This window comes from Cololabis saira, chromosome 13 (genome assembly GCF_033807715.1).
Source record: "Cololabis saira isolate AMF1-May2022 chromosome 13, fColSai1.1, whole genome shotgun sequence".
NCBI classification, from domain to species: Eukaryota; Metazoa; Chordata; class Actinopteri; order Beloniformes; family Belonidae; genus Cololabis; species Cololabis saira.
In genome coordinates this window covers 20,901,773-20,919,129 of record NC_084599.1, presented here as the reverse complement: position 1 = coordinate 20,919,129, position 17,357 = coordinate 20,901,773, and the positions used below count along the sequence as shown (strand labels likewise).

At 39.1% G+C, this 17,357-nt stretch overlaps 1 protein-coding gene across 1 annotated transcript in view; it reads left to right on the top strand.

Annotated features, from left to right (window-relative positions):
- The window catches only part of agbl4 (AGBL carboxypeptidase 4), a 361,271-nt gene that overhangs the window by 28,558 nt on the left and 315,356 nt on the right, over window positions 1–17,357 (top strand). Inside the window, exon 3 of the mRNA XM_061738212.1 lies at window positions 5,590–5,714. Coding sequence (XP_061594196.1) covers window positions 5,590–5,714 — 125 coding nt within the window. The remainder of the gene's footprint in view (window positions 1–5,589; window positions 5,715–17,357) is intronic.

Sequence of the window (17,357 nt, the reverse complement as noted above, 5' to 3'; positions counted from 1 at the left end):
CAGGTTGTGGGGACATTTCTTATCCCTATGAAGCTCCTCCCTATGAAGCTCCCAGACCCCTGAGGTTCGTCTGGATCTGGTTTGTTGTTTGTCCCAAGAACCAGACCAAGCAAGGTGAGGCAGCGTTCAGTTATTCTGCTCCTCACCGGTGGAACAAACTTCCTGTAGACCTGAGGTCTGCTCCAACTGTCAGCTCCTTTAAATCAGGCCTAAAAACACTACTGTTTACTGAAACGTACTCTTAAATTAAATACTTACCTGCTGTACTCTACTTTCCTCACTTTTTAACAACTTGTGCTTTTTATTATTTTACCTCTTTTCTTATCATTTTATTTCATTTATTTGTTATTTAAGCGTACTCTTAAATCAGCAACTTGTGCTTTTTATTATTTTACCTTCTTTTCTCATAATTTTATTTCATTTTATTTGTTATTTACTGTCTAATTATGTTTTGCCGCTTTTAATGTCGATGTAAAGCACTTTGAATGACCTTGTGTTGAATTGTGCTATATAAAAAACTTGCTTTGCCTTGCCTTCTTTTTCCATTATTTCACAAGCCAACTTTAAAATAAAAACAGGTTCTCCAAGTAAAAAAAAAACTTAATTGCAATTAATTAATTACAGGCATATTTAGCGCGTTATGTTTTTAAATCACTTAATCAATTTTTTACTCTCTAACTTTACTTTTTCTGTTTGCGAGTTACCTTTATTATGAAATCTGTGTTTGTGCGGTGGGCTGGAAAACAATGGTGAGTCCCACCTTGAAGTGGACACTGATTGGCTGTCCCTGTGTGTGGGCGTGGCTAGCTACGCTGGTGGCTGGGCAGGTGGGGGAGGGGGAGGAGAGGATCGGAGAGGTGAAAATGGAGGCGCGACGGCAGCATTGGTAAAGGTAGAGTGATATGTGTTTTTTTTGTGTTAAGGACTTTGCTTACCACCGAAGCAGCTAAAGTTGAGCTGCCACATAAACGCAAAGCACTCGGTCGCGAGCGCAGCCACGGCTAAACGATGTTGCCACAGCAACGCTCTTCCCCAAACCAGACTCGAGGAGAGCATCCTGAGCATGCGCACGTCTGCGACCGAGAGGCTGGCGAATGTTCTTGCCAAGCGGATGTAAATGGCTAGGACTGAATCTGTTAAACAATAAATAAATTACTTTATAAAGCCACTTTTTTTTTGGTTATATATCAAACTTTTGATCTGCCTCAATAATGTAATGAATTTAAAGGAAAACACTTCAAGTTGATGCCTTTTCTCAGCAATTGTTAGATAAAAATGAAAAATATATTAATTAGTTTAATTCATTACAGATCTTAATTAATGAATCTCTCAATTTTTTAAATTGCTTGACAGCACTAAAAAAAAAAAATTGTGGCATTAAACACAACTTCGACTAGTTTAAAAAAGTCTGGTAACCCAATGTTAAAGTATCTTCTGCTAGGTATTGTGTATTTTGATCTCATGTGATTTATAACATTTAAGAAATGTCTATCCTTGTATACAGACAATGGCTGATCATTTAGTGCCAGAAATTCTATAATTTACCTACTTAAGGCTTTGCTTTTTTATTTTCTGAAAATGTTGCCCATAGAATCAGATTATGCCTGACACTCATTGTTATTGACATTACACAACAAACAGTATTGCTTCATTATCTTCTCTGGCTCACTTTCACATTCCTGTAAGCTGTTGTGGTGCTGAAGAGACTGCAGCTGCCATATTTACTTGGTCATTAATATCCACTGCTATCAGGTTTGCCTCTCACAGCAATGTGACTTTCTCATTTAGTCATGTTTTGTTTAAAAAGGTCGCTACATTCTTTGGGTAGTTGTTGTTTTTATAAAGAGACAGTTTTGGAAGCCGAGAGTCAGCACACTGAGGCCCATGCCTTCGCCTGCTGTCCATAACACACTGCACCTGACCCACACAGACCCTCCCACATATGGTGTGCTCACTGGAGGGTGAACCCATGAACCCATGCCCTATGGATAAAGGCCTGACCAGTTGCTCGGCAGTAAGCCCGTCCTTATAGGCCTGGCTATCGGGTGGGCCACAGTATCCCGGGTGAAGGCGATGGGGCTACTTGGTTCCTATTCTCCTATTCTATGAGTGTCTGAATCAATTCAATTCAATTCAACAAACTTTATCCCCACTCTTCCAGTTTGTCTTGCGAGACTCTTGTGGCGCTTTTGCATTAGTACCGCCTTAGCCCGGCTCGGCTCCGCGCGGCTCGTCGCGGCTCTACTCGTTTGTCCCCGTTTGTTTTTCCACAGCCAGGTGAGAAGTGGGGGGGTTGGGGTGAAGCGGCTGTGACGTACTCGATTGCGCAACACCTTTGTTCGTGTCGGCGCTGATGAGAAATCAGCTGGAGCCGCGAGCGGCTGAGAAAAAAACAGCCCGTCTACATCGCTTTTTTAATTCTCTCGTCAGCCCCCAGGTTTATGAACATCTGCACCTCAGAGTTGGATCACCAAACAGACGTTTGCGCTGTATAATAAAATCGCTGCGAGCCGCGGGTCGCTCTCGCGCTGACTCCCGCTTCCTGATTCAAACATCTGACGGCCCCGCCCCCTGACCAATCAGTGGCGTGGAGGGTGGTGACGTCAGAAATAGTCCCTGCTCAGCCCTGATTAGAACCTCGGCAGAATGGTTACAGAAATAGTATCGGCTTGGAGCGGCTCTGCCCGCCTCAGCCCCTAATGCAAAAGCGCAAAACGGGGCCGTGGCGGGTAGAACCGAGTTAAGGCGGTACTAATGCAAAAGCGGCATTGGAGTGGCAGTTGACGCTGACAACATAGCTCCCCGGATCATTCAGGCATTCAGACCTCAACGATGATAAGGTGGCGATTTATCAATGATTCAAGGAGGGGATTCAGGAGGAACAAGTGGTTCTATCCTGGCCATGGAACACTGAACCAACTCTTTACCCTCGCTAGGATCCTGGAAGGGTCGTGGCCAGTTTCCCAACCAGCTCACATGTGCTTTGTGTACTTGGAAAGGGCATTCGTTTTGACTCTCAGGGTATTCTGTGGGGCTTGCATCGAAAGAAAAAGGTTCTGGATCCATTACTATGTGCTATTCAAGACCTGTAAAAAAAAGAGTGAGAGTTTATTTTCTATTGTTGATAGTAATATGAGGTGGGGCTCTTTTTGTCAGTTTTAGAAATAGTTGCACCTTAAAGAGTATTCCTTCCTTTGCATGCCTGTGTAGTTTCAGTAGATCTTGGTGTTAACATCAATGTACTGTAATAATATTGTGTAGAGAATCCTTGGTGATGCCAGTGACAGACAGCAGAATTTGCTTGTTATATGCTCTACTAGCTTTGCTTCAACTTCTTAGCTGTAGTCGGTTTCAAAACACTGGGCACATTCATGGCCTGATTATATTATATATAAAGGGGACCTATTATGAAAAACACGTTTTTCCTTGTTTTAACATATATAAAGTGGTCTCCCCTCACCCTGCCAGCACAGTGGAGACAAAATACCATGGAATTCTGCAGGGTCTGCTCTCCCCCCTGACTGAGTCTTCCAGTGTCACGTGACCTTTTTTTGAGCCATTCTGAATCTGCGCCTATGGTGACGTCACCATAGGCGCTCATTTCCATAGGTTCAGCCTCCGCTGCTGAAACCACGCCCACAACCAGCTCTACGCCGGCTGGAGCGGTCCTTCCTTCAGCCAGTCGGACGTATACGACTCATATTTTATTTTTTTAACAATAAAGTTGCCATTTGTGAAAATTCAGTGTAGTGATAATTTACAGGCTCGGGCTGCTCTGGCGGAGCGAGGTTTATGCTCCTCCCCTGCTACACGTTATTCAGGGAGCCAATCAGCACAGAGCCTCATTATCATACCCCCCCCTTCCCTTAGAATGGAGCACAGAAAAAGAGATTAGAAGCGGTAACACTAGAGACAGGGCCCACAGGCTGGATTTATGATTTATGTAGAAAAAACAAACTTTAGATTGTTTTTAAGACATTCAAGGCCTGTTTAAAATATACATTAAATGCCATAATAGGTCTCCTTTAAATGCTAGATTGAGTTTGTTCAATATTATTTGCTCATTGATCCTGCATAATTTGAATTGCTATCTTCGGGTATTCTTTGCTAAAAGTTAAAACTTACACAATGAAGACATGCATCTGTAGTGAGATCTGTCGTGATGTCTCTCCCAGTTGGTGCAGTTATTATTACGAAATGGAAAATAGTTACCGTACTTCTAAAGGCTGGTACATTTATGTTGAAACTTCATGAAGCTTCTCTTTGCATTGCAGCAAATGTTGATACCTCAGTGCACCTAGTTTTCTGCAGTTCTTTACAGTAGGAACTAATGATGGCATTTCTGTGGACAGATTTAGTGGAGCAGAGAGGAGTGGGTGTGTTTCTCTGTGTCTGTGCTATGAGCTGGGACTAGTGAATTACCGATCCTATGGCAGAAGGAGCGGGATGTGCTTTGACAGTGTGATAGTTAGCCCATCTGTTTGTAATCAGTTGTGGGCCTGTGTGCAGGTTCTGCGGCTATGGTACCGCCTGCCACCAGGTGGTCAACAGTTCCCTGTTGCCCTGATATAGAGTTGTGAAGGAGGCTGAGCCTTGTGGTCCCGTCAGTTTGCCAGCAAACTTGACTCTTGAGTAGATGCTAGGCTTACACCAATCATTTCAGTTCAGTGTCCTGTGTACTGGTTTAGGCCCAGCAAAAGTAGTTCTTTTGGATTTAAAATTCCAAAGTTAACACTTCGTTCTCAATGGGTCATATTTACAGTAGAAAGACAGTGAACTAAGAACTTATTTACACCCATGATAAAAATATATATGTATATATGTATGTGTATATGTATGTGTGTGTGTGTGTGTGTGTGTGTGTATATATATATATATATATATATATATATATATATATATATATATATATATATATATATATATATATATATATATATATATATATGTATGTGTGTGTGTGTGTGTGTGTATTGCGATTTGAAAAAGTAATGAATTCAAAACCAATGAAAAAATTGGTCATACTATTTCCCCAAGTATGACTTGACTGTTGGAAGTGCTAGTCCTCTGTCTTAGGAATCAATACACCCTGTGCTCATCTCCACTGGTTGGCAACAGTTTCCTTTAGGATCACCTAAAGTAATTATTTTAGATACACCTTCAAAAAAAGTGTTAACTTCGTCCCTCGAGGACAACACAGGCTGGCGATTGTCTTGTCCCCTTATACATTTTTGGTGAAGAGTAAAAGACTGGAGATGAAAGCAGCACTTTTCCTAGTTCTTTACTTCCTCTTCCTATGGTATCATTCTACCCTGTGGACAGTTCATCTTCATTGGAGGTATATTACAGGAGGCTCATCATAGCACTTTTGGGTTAAAAAAGAGGAAAAACTCCTTTGTGCTACTTTAACACACCATTAAACCCAAGCAGTAGCTTGTAATATGATAGATAGCCATCTTTCTACGCATTATTGAGTCCAGTGATTGACATATTTGAAGAAAACATTGAAATTGAACAATAATCGATCATGTGTTGTTATATGCTCAGATCTACAGAAGGCTAATATAAACTGCTTCACTCTGTCTGCAGGGAACCTGGGGCGTGTTGACTACATCAGTGATTTTGAGTTTGACCTCTTCATCCGGCCTGACACCAGCAACCCACGCTTCAGAGTCTGGTTCAACTTCACCGTTGAGAATGTCCGGGAGACACAGGTGATCTTTTAAAGTGTTGAGTCATTGTTTTCTTCATAGCATACACTTGTATACACACTGGTTCAGTCATTAACTACGTTTTATGAAAAAGAAGCCACTGTGGGGCTTGGGTCTGGAGAACCCAGGTTCAAGCCCTGGAAGGGCAACCAAAGTGAACCACCTTGGGCCCTGAGCAAGGCCCTTAAATTGCCTCCCATGCAAAATGGTGTGTTTGTTCTCTCAGATGTAAGTTGCTTTGCATAAAAGCGTCTGCTAAATGACAGTAGTAGTAAGTATGTACAGAATTCCAGTCTGTACTTTAATACCAATACCATGATTTTTGTGTACCGTAACACCCCTATTATATATGTAAACGCAGTGTCATCTCTGATTTAACCACCAAAACGACATTTAAAATGTGATATTCCACTGTAAACTTTCATCAGCAGCTTCTCCAGCGTAGTTGAAAGACCTGGTAACCACAGCTAACATTGATTAACATTAAGTGGGCGTGCTCAAGTTAGCTTCCCCGTCATGGTGGGGGTAGTAATCTAAGCTCTTAAGGAGCTTTTGACTAACACAAAGTAATAATGTTTAATAATTTCACTTATATGCTTGGATAAAGTAAATGTTTAGAATTCCTCATTGAATTTTTTCATTACATTTTACTGTATTCAAAATTTGTTGTCCATTTAACGCTAGAATTGTTTCTCCTCAGAAATGACATACTCTCCTTTTTGCTTCCTCAATTATAGTATTTGTCTGTGATCATCTGATACATGTGGACATGTGATCAAAAAGGCATTGCATGTGCTTTCCATGTCTTAAACATAACATTGCAGGATAAAGAAAAGCTACAACTGACAATATTAGCAATTATGTTTGCCTGTCGCTGTGTAATTTGTGTGCTGCGGAAAAGCACTTGTCTGTTTTAGAAATATAGGAGAGAGATACAGGAGTGAGAAAGACGATGACCATAGACCACTGACAGAGGTGTAGAGAGATGGAAAGAGTATGAGACGGAGAAAAATGATGATGAAAAAGCAGCAAGTACGAAGTGACAGAAAAAATAAAAACAAAGACAAAAAACAGCAAGTTAGAATCTGCAGTATGCTGTTGCTGATGCCTTCCTGTTGAGTGTCCAGCCCAGCCTATCTGAGGGTACCAGGCCTATCAGCACATCTCCCTGCAGTGCTGTAGTCAGCACTAATCACAGTTTATGGCACCAAGATAAATACGTAGACTTGGCCTGGTGGCTGGATTGATCCCAGGCCAGATAGACCAGCTCTAACACACTAGCGGCCTGGACAGACAGAATATTTGCCATTCACGACAGGAAAAGCATGGAGAGATGGAGATAGTTAAAAGAAGAAAAAAAAAAACAACATGCATATGTGTGTGTGTGTATATATATATACATACAGATAGATATATACATACGCACATTTAATTAAATGTGCACTATGCTGTGCATTAAATGTCCACAAAAATTAAACACAAGGGGTTGTGAGTAAGTGTCCTGTACATTCCCTGTACATTTTTGCGCAGATATCAGTGACACATAGATTGCGATCATCATCAAAAGACACACATTCTTCCCTTTTGCCGTGTAATTACAATATTGTGATACTAATGCAAAGTGTTAATAACAAAAATCAAATGATAAAACTAGAGATGTTAAAATCAAATGTAAATTTAGAAATAAAGCAGACACAAATGGAGATAAACTCTAAAATTAGTAATAAATTGTCAAGTGATTTGATGAATTAAGAAAGTGATTTCAATAAATCAGTAACGATATGATAAAACACACAAACATGCTTTATCAATTAACCCCCTAATTTACAATAACTAATCTTCCATCACATCACAAAGTTTCCATTTGATAAAATGGACTTCAAGAGTGAAACATGAAAATAATTAAAAAAAAAAAGTTACTTTTGTAATTTCTTGCAAAAGGAAAAAGTTTGGAAGTTGCACATGTAACTTGAACACATTCCTGTATTGAAAGTTAGAAGGACTAATTGGCAGTTAATTGAAGGAGTTTCACTGACATTTTATTTGTAATTATGTCGTTGAGATAATTGATGCTCGCTTTACATTATTGTTTTCAACATTCACTTCTCTTTTGACATTTGTTCATGAAATGTAATTGTTGCTAAATTTACATAAGAACACAAAGCATAAAACCACATCTACTTAGCAATGTTCGATTATCGATTTTAACTAGGGCTGCAACTAACGACTATTTTAATAATCGACTAGTCACCGACTATTGAAACGATTAGTCGACTAATCGGATAATTAGTAATTTTTTCTTAAATTTAGTATGTCGCTTTAATTATGTGGCAAATGATAATAAACACGAGAAAGATGGGTACTTCAATGAAAAATACAGGACTGTCTCAGAAAATTTGAATATTGTAATAAAGTCCTTTTATTTTCTGTAATGCAAAAATGTCATACATTCTGGATTCATTACAAATCAACTGAAATATTGCAAGCCTTTTATTATTTTAATATTGCTGATCATGGCTTACAGCTTAAGAAAACTAAAATATCCTATCTCGAAAAAAATGAATATTCTGGGAATCTTAATCTTAAACTGTGTTTGTTTTTTTTAATTGCATTACAGAAAATAAAGAACTTTATCACAATATTCTAATTTTCTGAGACAGTCCTGTAGATATTTTATTCAACTTTGCTGCTGTTCATACAAAAAGTTAATAAAATGTCCTATTTAAAACCAAGGACAGGCACAGTGATCAGTCAGACATAAATCCATGAATAAATAAACATCTATCCATTATTTTTAATTTTTTAAGGACAGGCTATGTGTTATAAAAAAAATAAAATAAAACGTGTCATATTTTTTCTGTATCTAGTGGGTGAAATGGGTTCTGGATGGCAGGACGTTCTCTGGGTTGAACTGGTGTATCATTTGTTGAAACCCGTCACCCAGACCCGACGTGCTTTCTCTTCAAATGCTTGTGCATTACCAACGTGCTCCCGTGATAAGCAAGGTCTGCTTTGTAAACCTTGCAAGTCATCTTTTTATTTACCGTATCGAGGCTAAAAGGCTCCAAAACTTTTGTTACATGCAGCTGCTCTACAGGACGGGACGCCGTCATTATTGTTTACCCGCTACCGCTCGGCAGAGACGCTATCGCGCATGTGCGACTCTCGGCAGAGAACGTATTGAAGTGAGATGCCTCACTCCGTTGGAAAAACACGTCTGGCGACTATTGTCGACAATGGAATTTATTGTCGACAATTTTGATTATCGATTTTTGTCGACAACGTTGACGAATCGTTGCAGCCCTAATTTGAACCCCACTTCACAAAGATGTTACAGCACCATATCCTCACAATCAAACAAACTTTCTGTTAAACTGTCACTGTTCTATACTGGACATTTGCACAGATCAAACAGAGGCTAGCTCACCATAGCACACAGCGCTTTCTCCCCCCTCTGTTTCACATATGTAACTACCTCCCACAGTAAGTGCCTTGAAAAAAAAGACTTCTTTTTATGGGCGTGAATCCTAAGAATGTCATTCTATTTTGAAGATGTATGGAAACATCGCTGTTGCGAAAATAATTATTAGAAAAAAAGGCAGCAGATGATCTTTCTCTGTCTCCTTCTCTGTTCACATATAACACGCCATCTTGCTTTCTTTCTGATCATATGATAGACCACGCCCAATCCAGTGATGACATGGTTCCAATACACTTTTGCACTAAACTTTTAGTTTTTTTGTATTGGGCCAAAAACAACATAAAATTACATGTTGTAATAATATAAAAATTAAAGCTGCAAGCAGCGATGAACGGGCCCTCGCACTCACGGCCACCGCCCCCCATAAGCATATCAAAAATGACACCACCCACGACTTCCTATGTCAAACCATTCAAAAGTTATAGCAGAAAAAAGGGACAACCAATCAGAAGAAGGGGCGGGGCTAATTCAGGCCAATGAAGGTCAAGGACTCCATACAGAATGTGATGACACCACCCACGACTCTCTATGTCAAACCATTCAAAAGTTATAGCAGAAAATCGGGACAACCAATCAGAAGAAGGGGCGGGGCTAATTCAGGCCAATGAAGGTCAAGGACTCCATACAGAATGTGATGACACCACCCACGACTCTCTATGTCAAACCATTCAAAAGTTATAGCAGAAAATCGGGACAACCAATCAGAAGAAGGGGCGGGGCTAATTTTCACCAATTATGGTCAAGGACCATAAAGAAAGAAAGAAAGAAAGAAAGAAAGAAAGAAAGAAAGAAAGAAAGAAAGAAAGAAAGAAAGAAAGAAAGAAAGAAAGAAAGAAAGAAAGAAAGAAAGAAAGAAAGAAAGAAAGAAAGAAAGAAAGAAAGAAAGAAAGAGACACACATACAGAGAAAATCATGGCGGTACAGATGATAGGATAGTAGTTAAAATCAGATCACTCAAATGAACGACGATCATACAGTACAGCTGTATCTCATGGTCCAGAATGTATGATATATATTATATATATCAATAACCATTTACCCGATTTTTGTTATCTGTGACTGTGATTGTGGGAAAGTATGACGAGGGGGGGCATTTCACGGCAGGGGGGCTGAATCCGGCACAACACCGGCAAGTAAGTTTGGCCTCGGGCCAATTTTTTTCGGAGCAACTGAATGGTAGAACATCACATCAATCAGGCGAAACATGTTTTTTTTCTACAAAACAAAACTTTTTTTCCCTTTATCTATAGGCTACTAGTATTATTATACTATTATATCTTGTACAAAAAAGTAGTTTAAGAAAGTCATTAGTTTAAATAAAGTAACTTGAATTTGCTACAGACTGTTATTAGTGTGTTATTACAGCTTTAGCGCTACTCTGTGGCTCCGTTATGAAACCGCTTAAGTAACTTGGTGATAATAATATTATTTTCTGCCAAGCTACTAACCAATGCAGTCCTTCTTTAAAATACACAGAACGACATTAAACACATGAAAAACCCATGATATGAACAGTAGCACAGTAGTCAGTGCACATATGTCTGCTGAAGCGAGTGAGAGGATATGCAAATGAGGCGGATTTTCCTAGTATTTTTAGACATATAATGGACGTTTTACCATTTAAAAGACCAACAGCAAAACTCAAGGTAAGTTATCAGTTGTATTTTTCACAGTTTAAACCACAACAAATCACTTTAAAGCAAGCAAGTACGTCTTACCATTTGAACAGCTCCAGGAGTTTTGTCGGGAGTCTGTGCCTACGTTACTCCTGAATATTTGTGTGCACCTCTAATTAAGGCCCCCCTATGCTACAGGTGACAGGGAACTATACACAATTGTGTGCGTCCGGAATCATGAAGATTCTACTTTTATTTTATTTTATCTTTTCTAAATAAAGGCTTCGAATTCTCTATGAAATTGTCGTGTTTGTGATAGTAAATAATTAAAAAAAAATATATATATATATTTATCAGATTTTCAATTGTCATCTGACGGGCCAGATATTATTGGAGACGGGCCAATTTTGGCCTGCAGGCCGCCAGTTGCCGACCACTGGTTTACAGCTTAAGAAAACTCAAATATCCTATCTCAAAAAATTTGAATATTCTGTGAATCTTAAACTGTAAACCATAATCAGCAATATTAAAATAATAAAAGGCTTGCTTATGTGTGTATACCTGAAGTGTGACTACCTGCAGAACGTATTTTAGCATGAAAGCTTTCATATTTAACGTACATCAAGCATCCTGTATCATAGCTACATGTCTGCCGTTTGTAACAAAGCAAACCGCGTGAAAATCGGTTGAAAATTAAGCAAGTTATAGTTATTTTACTTATGCAGACACCTCCTAGCGATACCGATCCAAGATGGCGGCCACGCCCGACGTTCTCAGGCAGTCAATGCGGCGCCTCGACCAAGATGGCGGCCGCGCTGAACATCAGCCCCTCCCCCCGCGGGAGCTGCGCGCGCAACGCCCCCCCGCCCCCCCCCCCCCCAAGCCCCTTCACCCCCCCACCACCCCTCCCCCCGTCCTCCTGCGGGAGCTGCACCCCTCCCCTCCCCTCTCCTCTACTCTGCTGACAGAGAAGGATCAGACCAGCCTGTCAGACAGACTGATCGAACATAAATATTATTTAAAAATAATAATGTTCGACACAATTTCATAGAATTAACTGTAGCTTTAAACAGCACATTAAACAATATATTTAGGGAGTTACGGAGGTGAAAGGACATAAGAAAAAAAAATGTGATTTATTTTAAAATAAGTTCATATTTTGAAAAAAATAGAGTTACAAACTTTAAAAAAACCTATAGGTACCAGTGTATGATTTTTTAGTCATGTTGAAAGGTATATAAATCTGACATTTAATTGACATTTAACAAAACCTCTGATTTTAAATTATTATTTTACCAAAAAATTCAGAGTGACGAAAAATGCCAATTCCTTTCAAGTTCTGACCACGATACGCGACACGGTCAATAAGGAACATACTGACAATCATATGTGTCGATTGCTTTAACATTGGATGAACGAAACAGCAATGACAGCACATAATTTGATGAAAAATGTTTACCTGACCAAAAGGTGGCGCTATGGATTTCAATCCAAGATTGTCATATCCACTTGTTCAGAATGGAAGCCTGATTACATGTATTGATTTTGGGTTAATTCTGACCAATTATGTTTAAGTTACAACAACTTTTATGTTCATGGCGAGACACCAAAATTTGACACCCTCTAACGGCCACGCCCTTTGATAAGAACGTACAGTTTTCTCTGTCAGTCATCGTCAATGTCTTACCTATTAAAGTGACCAGCTTTGAGATCAATACACTCATCTCGCTTGGAGCACAGATGCAAACTACAAGACATGACAATTCCTGGTGCCAACAGGTGGCGCTACAACCGATCCTGAATATTCCACCAAAGATGTCTTCAGGCTCAGCCTACAATCATGCACATACGTTTTCGGCCACATAAAATAATGTATTGCTGAATTACAGCCAATTGATGTTTGATGGCGAAGCTTAAAAATGACCTCAAACTTCGCCGGATCACTACGGTCACGCCCTCTGGCAGAAACTTAAAAGCTTCGCAATTTAGCGTCGGCCATGTGTCTAGATTGTACAAACCAAGTTGTGAGCCAATTCGATAAAATCTCTAGGAGGAGTTCGTTAAAGTACGAGGCCTAGAAATGATCAGAATTCATGAAAAATGACATTTTCTGTTCAAAATGCCGGACTTCCTGTGTAACTTAGACCATGGGTCCAAAAGACTTTTTTGTAGCTCTTTGTCTAATATAATACTCACATAAAGGTCATTGCTGTAAGTCAAACCATATTGTGGGGCTCGTCAAAAAACATAAAATAGGTGGCGCTATAGAGCCCATTCTTGTCGACCCATGCCTGTCGCCCATAAAATACGTAATTTTACGCGACTCTGGAAGCGTGTGCAAAATTTGGTGAGTTTTCGAGCATTTTAAGGCCTCCAAAAAGGCAATTTATTTACGGCGAGAATAATAATAATAATAATAATAATAAACATCACAGATACAATAGGGTCCTCGCACTTTCAGTGCTCGGGCCCTAATGAACAATGAATGGTAAAATAATCTGAGCAGTGAATGACTTACTAATTGTAAGATATTTAATTTTAAGAACAGCACAGTTTCATATAAAATGTCAGTTTATTAAATCAACTGACAGTTTGTACTCTATATTTCAGTTTATATTCATTTTTTAAATAACTTATATTTTAGTTTACTTTTTTTATTATTACTTTTACAGTTAGGGCCAGTTTCTTTGGAATGAAAAATTGCATCTTTTTGTTGTGAACGATGATTCCTGATTATAAGACACAAATAAGTTATTAAACATGGCTTTGTTTTTGCCATGTCTCTACCATTTTAATCAAATCACAATTACATTTTTTCACGTGACAATTTCTCATGCCAGTTTCATTTCCCCTCCAATTTTTCAATTTACATGCATTTTTATCAGTTATCACCTTTTAATAAGGTTTTTTTTTGCTACTATCACCTTTCATAGATACTGTATAAAGCAAAGATAAATAAATAAATAAATAAATAAATAAATAAATAATAACAATAATGATAACAATAAAGCACATAAATGAAATATAAAAATAACAACAACTTGAGTAAATAAACCAACTAATTGTAGCCGCATTATGGGGCAAGTCTGTGCTATAAAGATATCAGTGGGTTCCATGCAAGAACTGGGCTGTTGGAGTGTTTCATCCAGCTAAGCCTTGCTAACTCTCAGCCTGAGCCAAGGGAATGGGGAACAGTAAAAGCCCGTGATATTGGAAGTGAGATGGCCATTTTAAAGGAATGTAAGCTGGTGAAACAGATTTGGTCTGTCTCAATCAGCTTAGCAGCTTTGTGGAAATTGGCTTCACCGTAGCACCAGTTATGATGGATTGCTGGATGTCTGTTTTTGTATGCACTTTCTTTTTTATGTTTAGCGAACAACTCACTTACCTCAAAATTCTTGGACTAATCTGGTTGTTGATTGAAATGATGGAGACAAAGTGACCCATGTGGTAATAAAGACAAGTGTTCATGTATTGTATGACTTGGTCACAGGGAAACAAGTATGTGTTGTCAGTGAAATTTTGTTTCTTTTTGTTGACCGATCTACTTAGAGATTTTTACATTGAAATTTGAATGCGAAAATTCAGTATTTCACCATGGTTTCTGGTATTTCGGTATTATGTAATTTACTTAACATTTTGTTCAAACATAATCATAGCAAAAAATCTGAATCTTAAGCATAGTCAGAAGTGTCTGATATTTAGAGTATACCTTCATAGATTTTACTTGATACCTTCAAAGTTATTCATAGACCTATTATTCTGATTTGTCCTTTTGTACTAATGTTACTTACTGACATGCTTAATTAAAGGTAGTAAAGACCTTTTCTCGAATAGCATTATACAGACTGCTAGGAAGTGTCCGTTGTTATATTAGTGACCCATTAGAAACATGTGGTGCTCAATTTTTCTGCAGCAACCTCCCCTTATGATTGCATTTCTCTCATTTCTTCTTATTTTGCTGTGTATGGGATGTGTTGGTGTCAATGGTGTTGTTGAGGAGGGCCCAAATGCAGGAGATACAGGCAGGGCTGCAAAACAAAATTTCTCAGACAGGAATCCAAAAATACAAACCAAGATTCTCCACTAATATACACCAACAAAAACAGGCCTGTAAGACACTCAGCACAGGGCACAGATAGACCAGCAGGGAGGAAGGGAAGTCGAGATGCGATATAGACAGGGTTGACAAGATACAGGTGCAAACAATTAGGATTGATGGAAACAAGGGGCGTGTCAAGAACACTTCCGGGAATTTCATCCGTTCTTGGCGAAATGCGAACTTGTGTATTGGGACAGTACTTGGGCGGCGACTGATGACGTTTCACAAGGACACAAGAACACAAGAACGGACAAGAACGCATATTGAGAAACGGCCAAGGAACGTCAAACAAGAACAGTCCAACTTAATAAAAAGACTTTCAAAATAAAACAGGAACTAGAGTTCAAAACAAGGAAATCCAAGAAAAAAATGAAACATGAAAACCCGAACAGTAATACCCTAAACTAGGGGGTCTTTAATTCCTGTCCTCGAGGTCTGCTGTCCCGCATGTTTTAGATGCTTCACAGCTCTTAACTTACCGGTAACTGATTTAAATTTATAGTCATCAGCATGTCACCAAGGTCTGCACCAGTCTGTTATTGACAGTCATTTGTATCAGGGTGTGTTCAATAAGGGAAGCATCTAAAATATACAGGACAGTGAAGCTTAAAGACCAAAATTGAAGACCCCTGTCCTAAACCATGACAGTAGAAAAAAGGAACCACATTTAAGGCAGGAAAGGGAGCCAAAGCAGGAACAGTAGTTAAGGCTGGAACGGTTGCAGGAGTCAGGACACTATCATGATCAGAAACAGGATGAGTAACTGGAGTGATTGCTAGAGCAGGGTCTAAAGCCAAAGTCCTGGGCAGGGGTCTGAGCGCCAGCTGAGTCATGGTCAAAGTCCTGGGCACAGGGCAGGAGTGTCCGGGACCCCCTCAGGAACGGAGACAGGAAGGGGTGTGTCCGGGACCACCGCAAAGGTAGGATGTGGGGAGAGTGAAGAGAGAGAATAAAAGCATAAGTAATCAGTTTAAATGGTCATATACTTCCACCCAGTAGAAAGGTCTGCTGACCAGGAGTTATCACTTACAATAACATAACGCAACACCTTCTCATGGGGTTGTGGTCAAGTATGCAGAGGTTTGGAAATCTTTCTTTGTGCTTTAGAATTTAACGTTTTATTAAACAATTGGTAAACTCAGTTTTATCTTTCTGAATTGCTGCTTTGCTCTGCGATTGGGTGTAGTTAGGCTGGGATGATTATAGTTCTTTATTTTTCATAGATTTTAAAAGAAAGTTAGACAGAATCCATCTAAATATAATATGTCAGAGGTACTGATGACTTTGTTTTTATTAGTTCACTTCAGTCAACGTTGCATGAATAATATAGAGAAAATCATGTCGAGGAAGACAAGTTATTCTTCAGTTACTTTAAATAACATTTCACAGTATCAGTAAAATGGGATTTTTTGGAAAGAGTTTGGTTCCTATAGCAAATTTTACATTAACATACAGTTTCTATGCACTGCTTTTTCATTTCAGCTGGTGTCTATGATCAGAAATCAGTGGCAGATTTGATAGGACACCCAGTTGTGTAAATTGACATCCATTTCTGTTTGGCTTTAGGAGTGTGCTTGATGTCAGCTTCCGTGAAGGACACGTCTGTTAGCCATTATCCAAGTAGCCTTCAGGGAACTATTCGAAGAAGACAGCCACTAAAACCTTGCACAAAGTGGCTTCAACTCATTCAAATGCTACGTCGAGGATTTGTAAGTCTCACTTGTTTAAAAAAGCACAGTGTGGGGAAGTCATCTCTATAATCACAAAAAAGACTAAAGTCTTGCCTCATTCTGACAATACTATACATATTAAGGAGAATGTTAAAACTATCATAGAAAAATGGTAGCTCCTGTTGGTGATAGCAATCAGCTATCTTACGATGTTGCATCTGCTGGTTTTCACACAATTTGATAGGGGAATCACTATAAAAGTCACACTTCTGTAGTGGTTGTGGGTAGGGGACCTTCAGCTTTAATTTGAAGGTCTTCATATCCACATCAGAGTAACGGCCTTTAACAAATTAGAAGTTCTTTTTCAGAGGTGCAAACATGATTTGATTGAAATACATAAACATGAAATATCAATTTTTCCACACTTTTTGACACTTTGCCATGTCTCTCCTGCAACTGTCTTCAGTTGTTTTTGGGTCTTACAGTGTTTGTTTGACCCAGCTTCTACAGAATATTCTACTCCTTTTACCTTGATCATTTTCTAGGTTGCTTTCACAATATGTTTTGGGTCATTAGCCATCCGTCCTTCTGATGACTCGCCCAATCAATTTTGCAGCATTTGTCTGAATTGAAGTAGACAGCTTATCTTTGTATGGAAGAAAAATGTTCAGGTCTTTCTGTTTACTGTAATTTTATCAATACACGCTTGTGACCCACTGTCATTTGATGCCATGGATGCCAACTGTTACCATGTGCTGTACAGATGTTGTATATTTA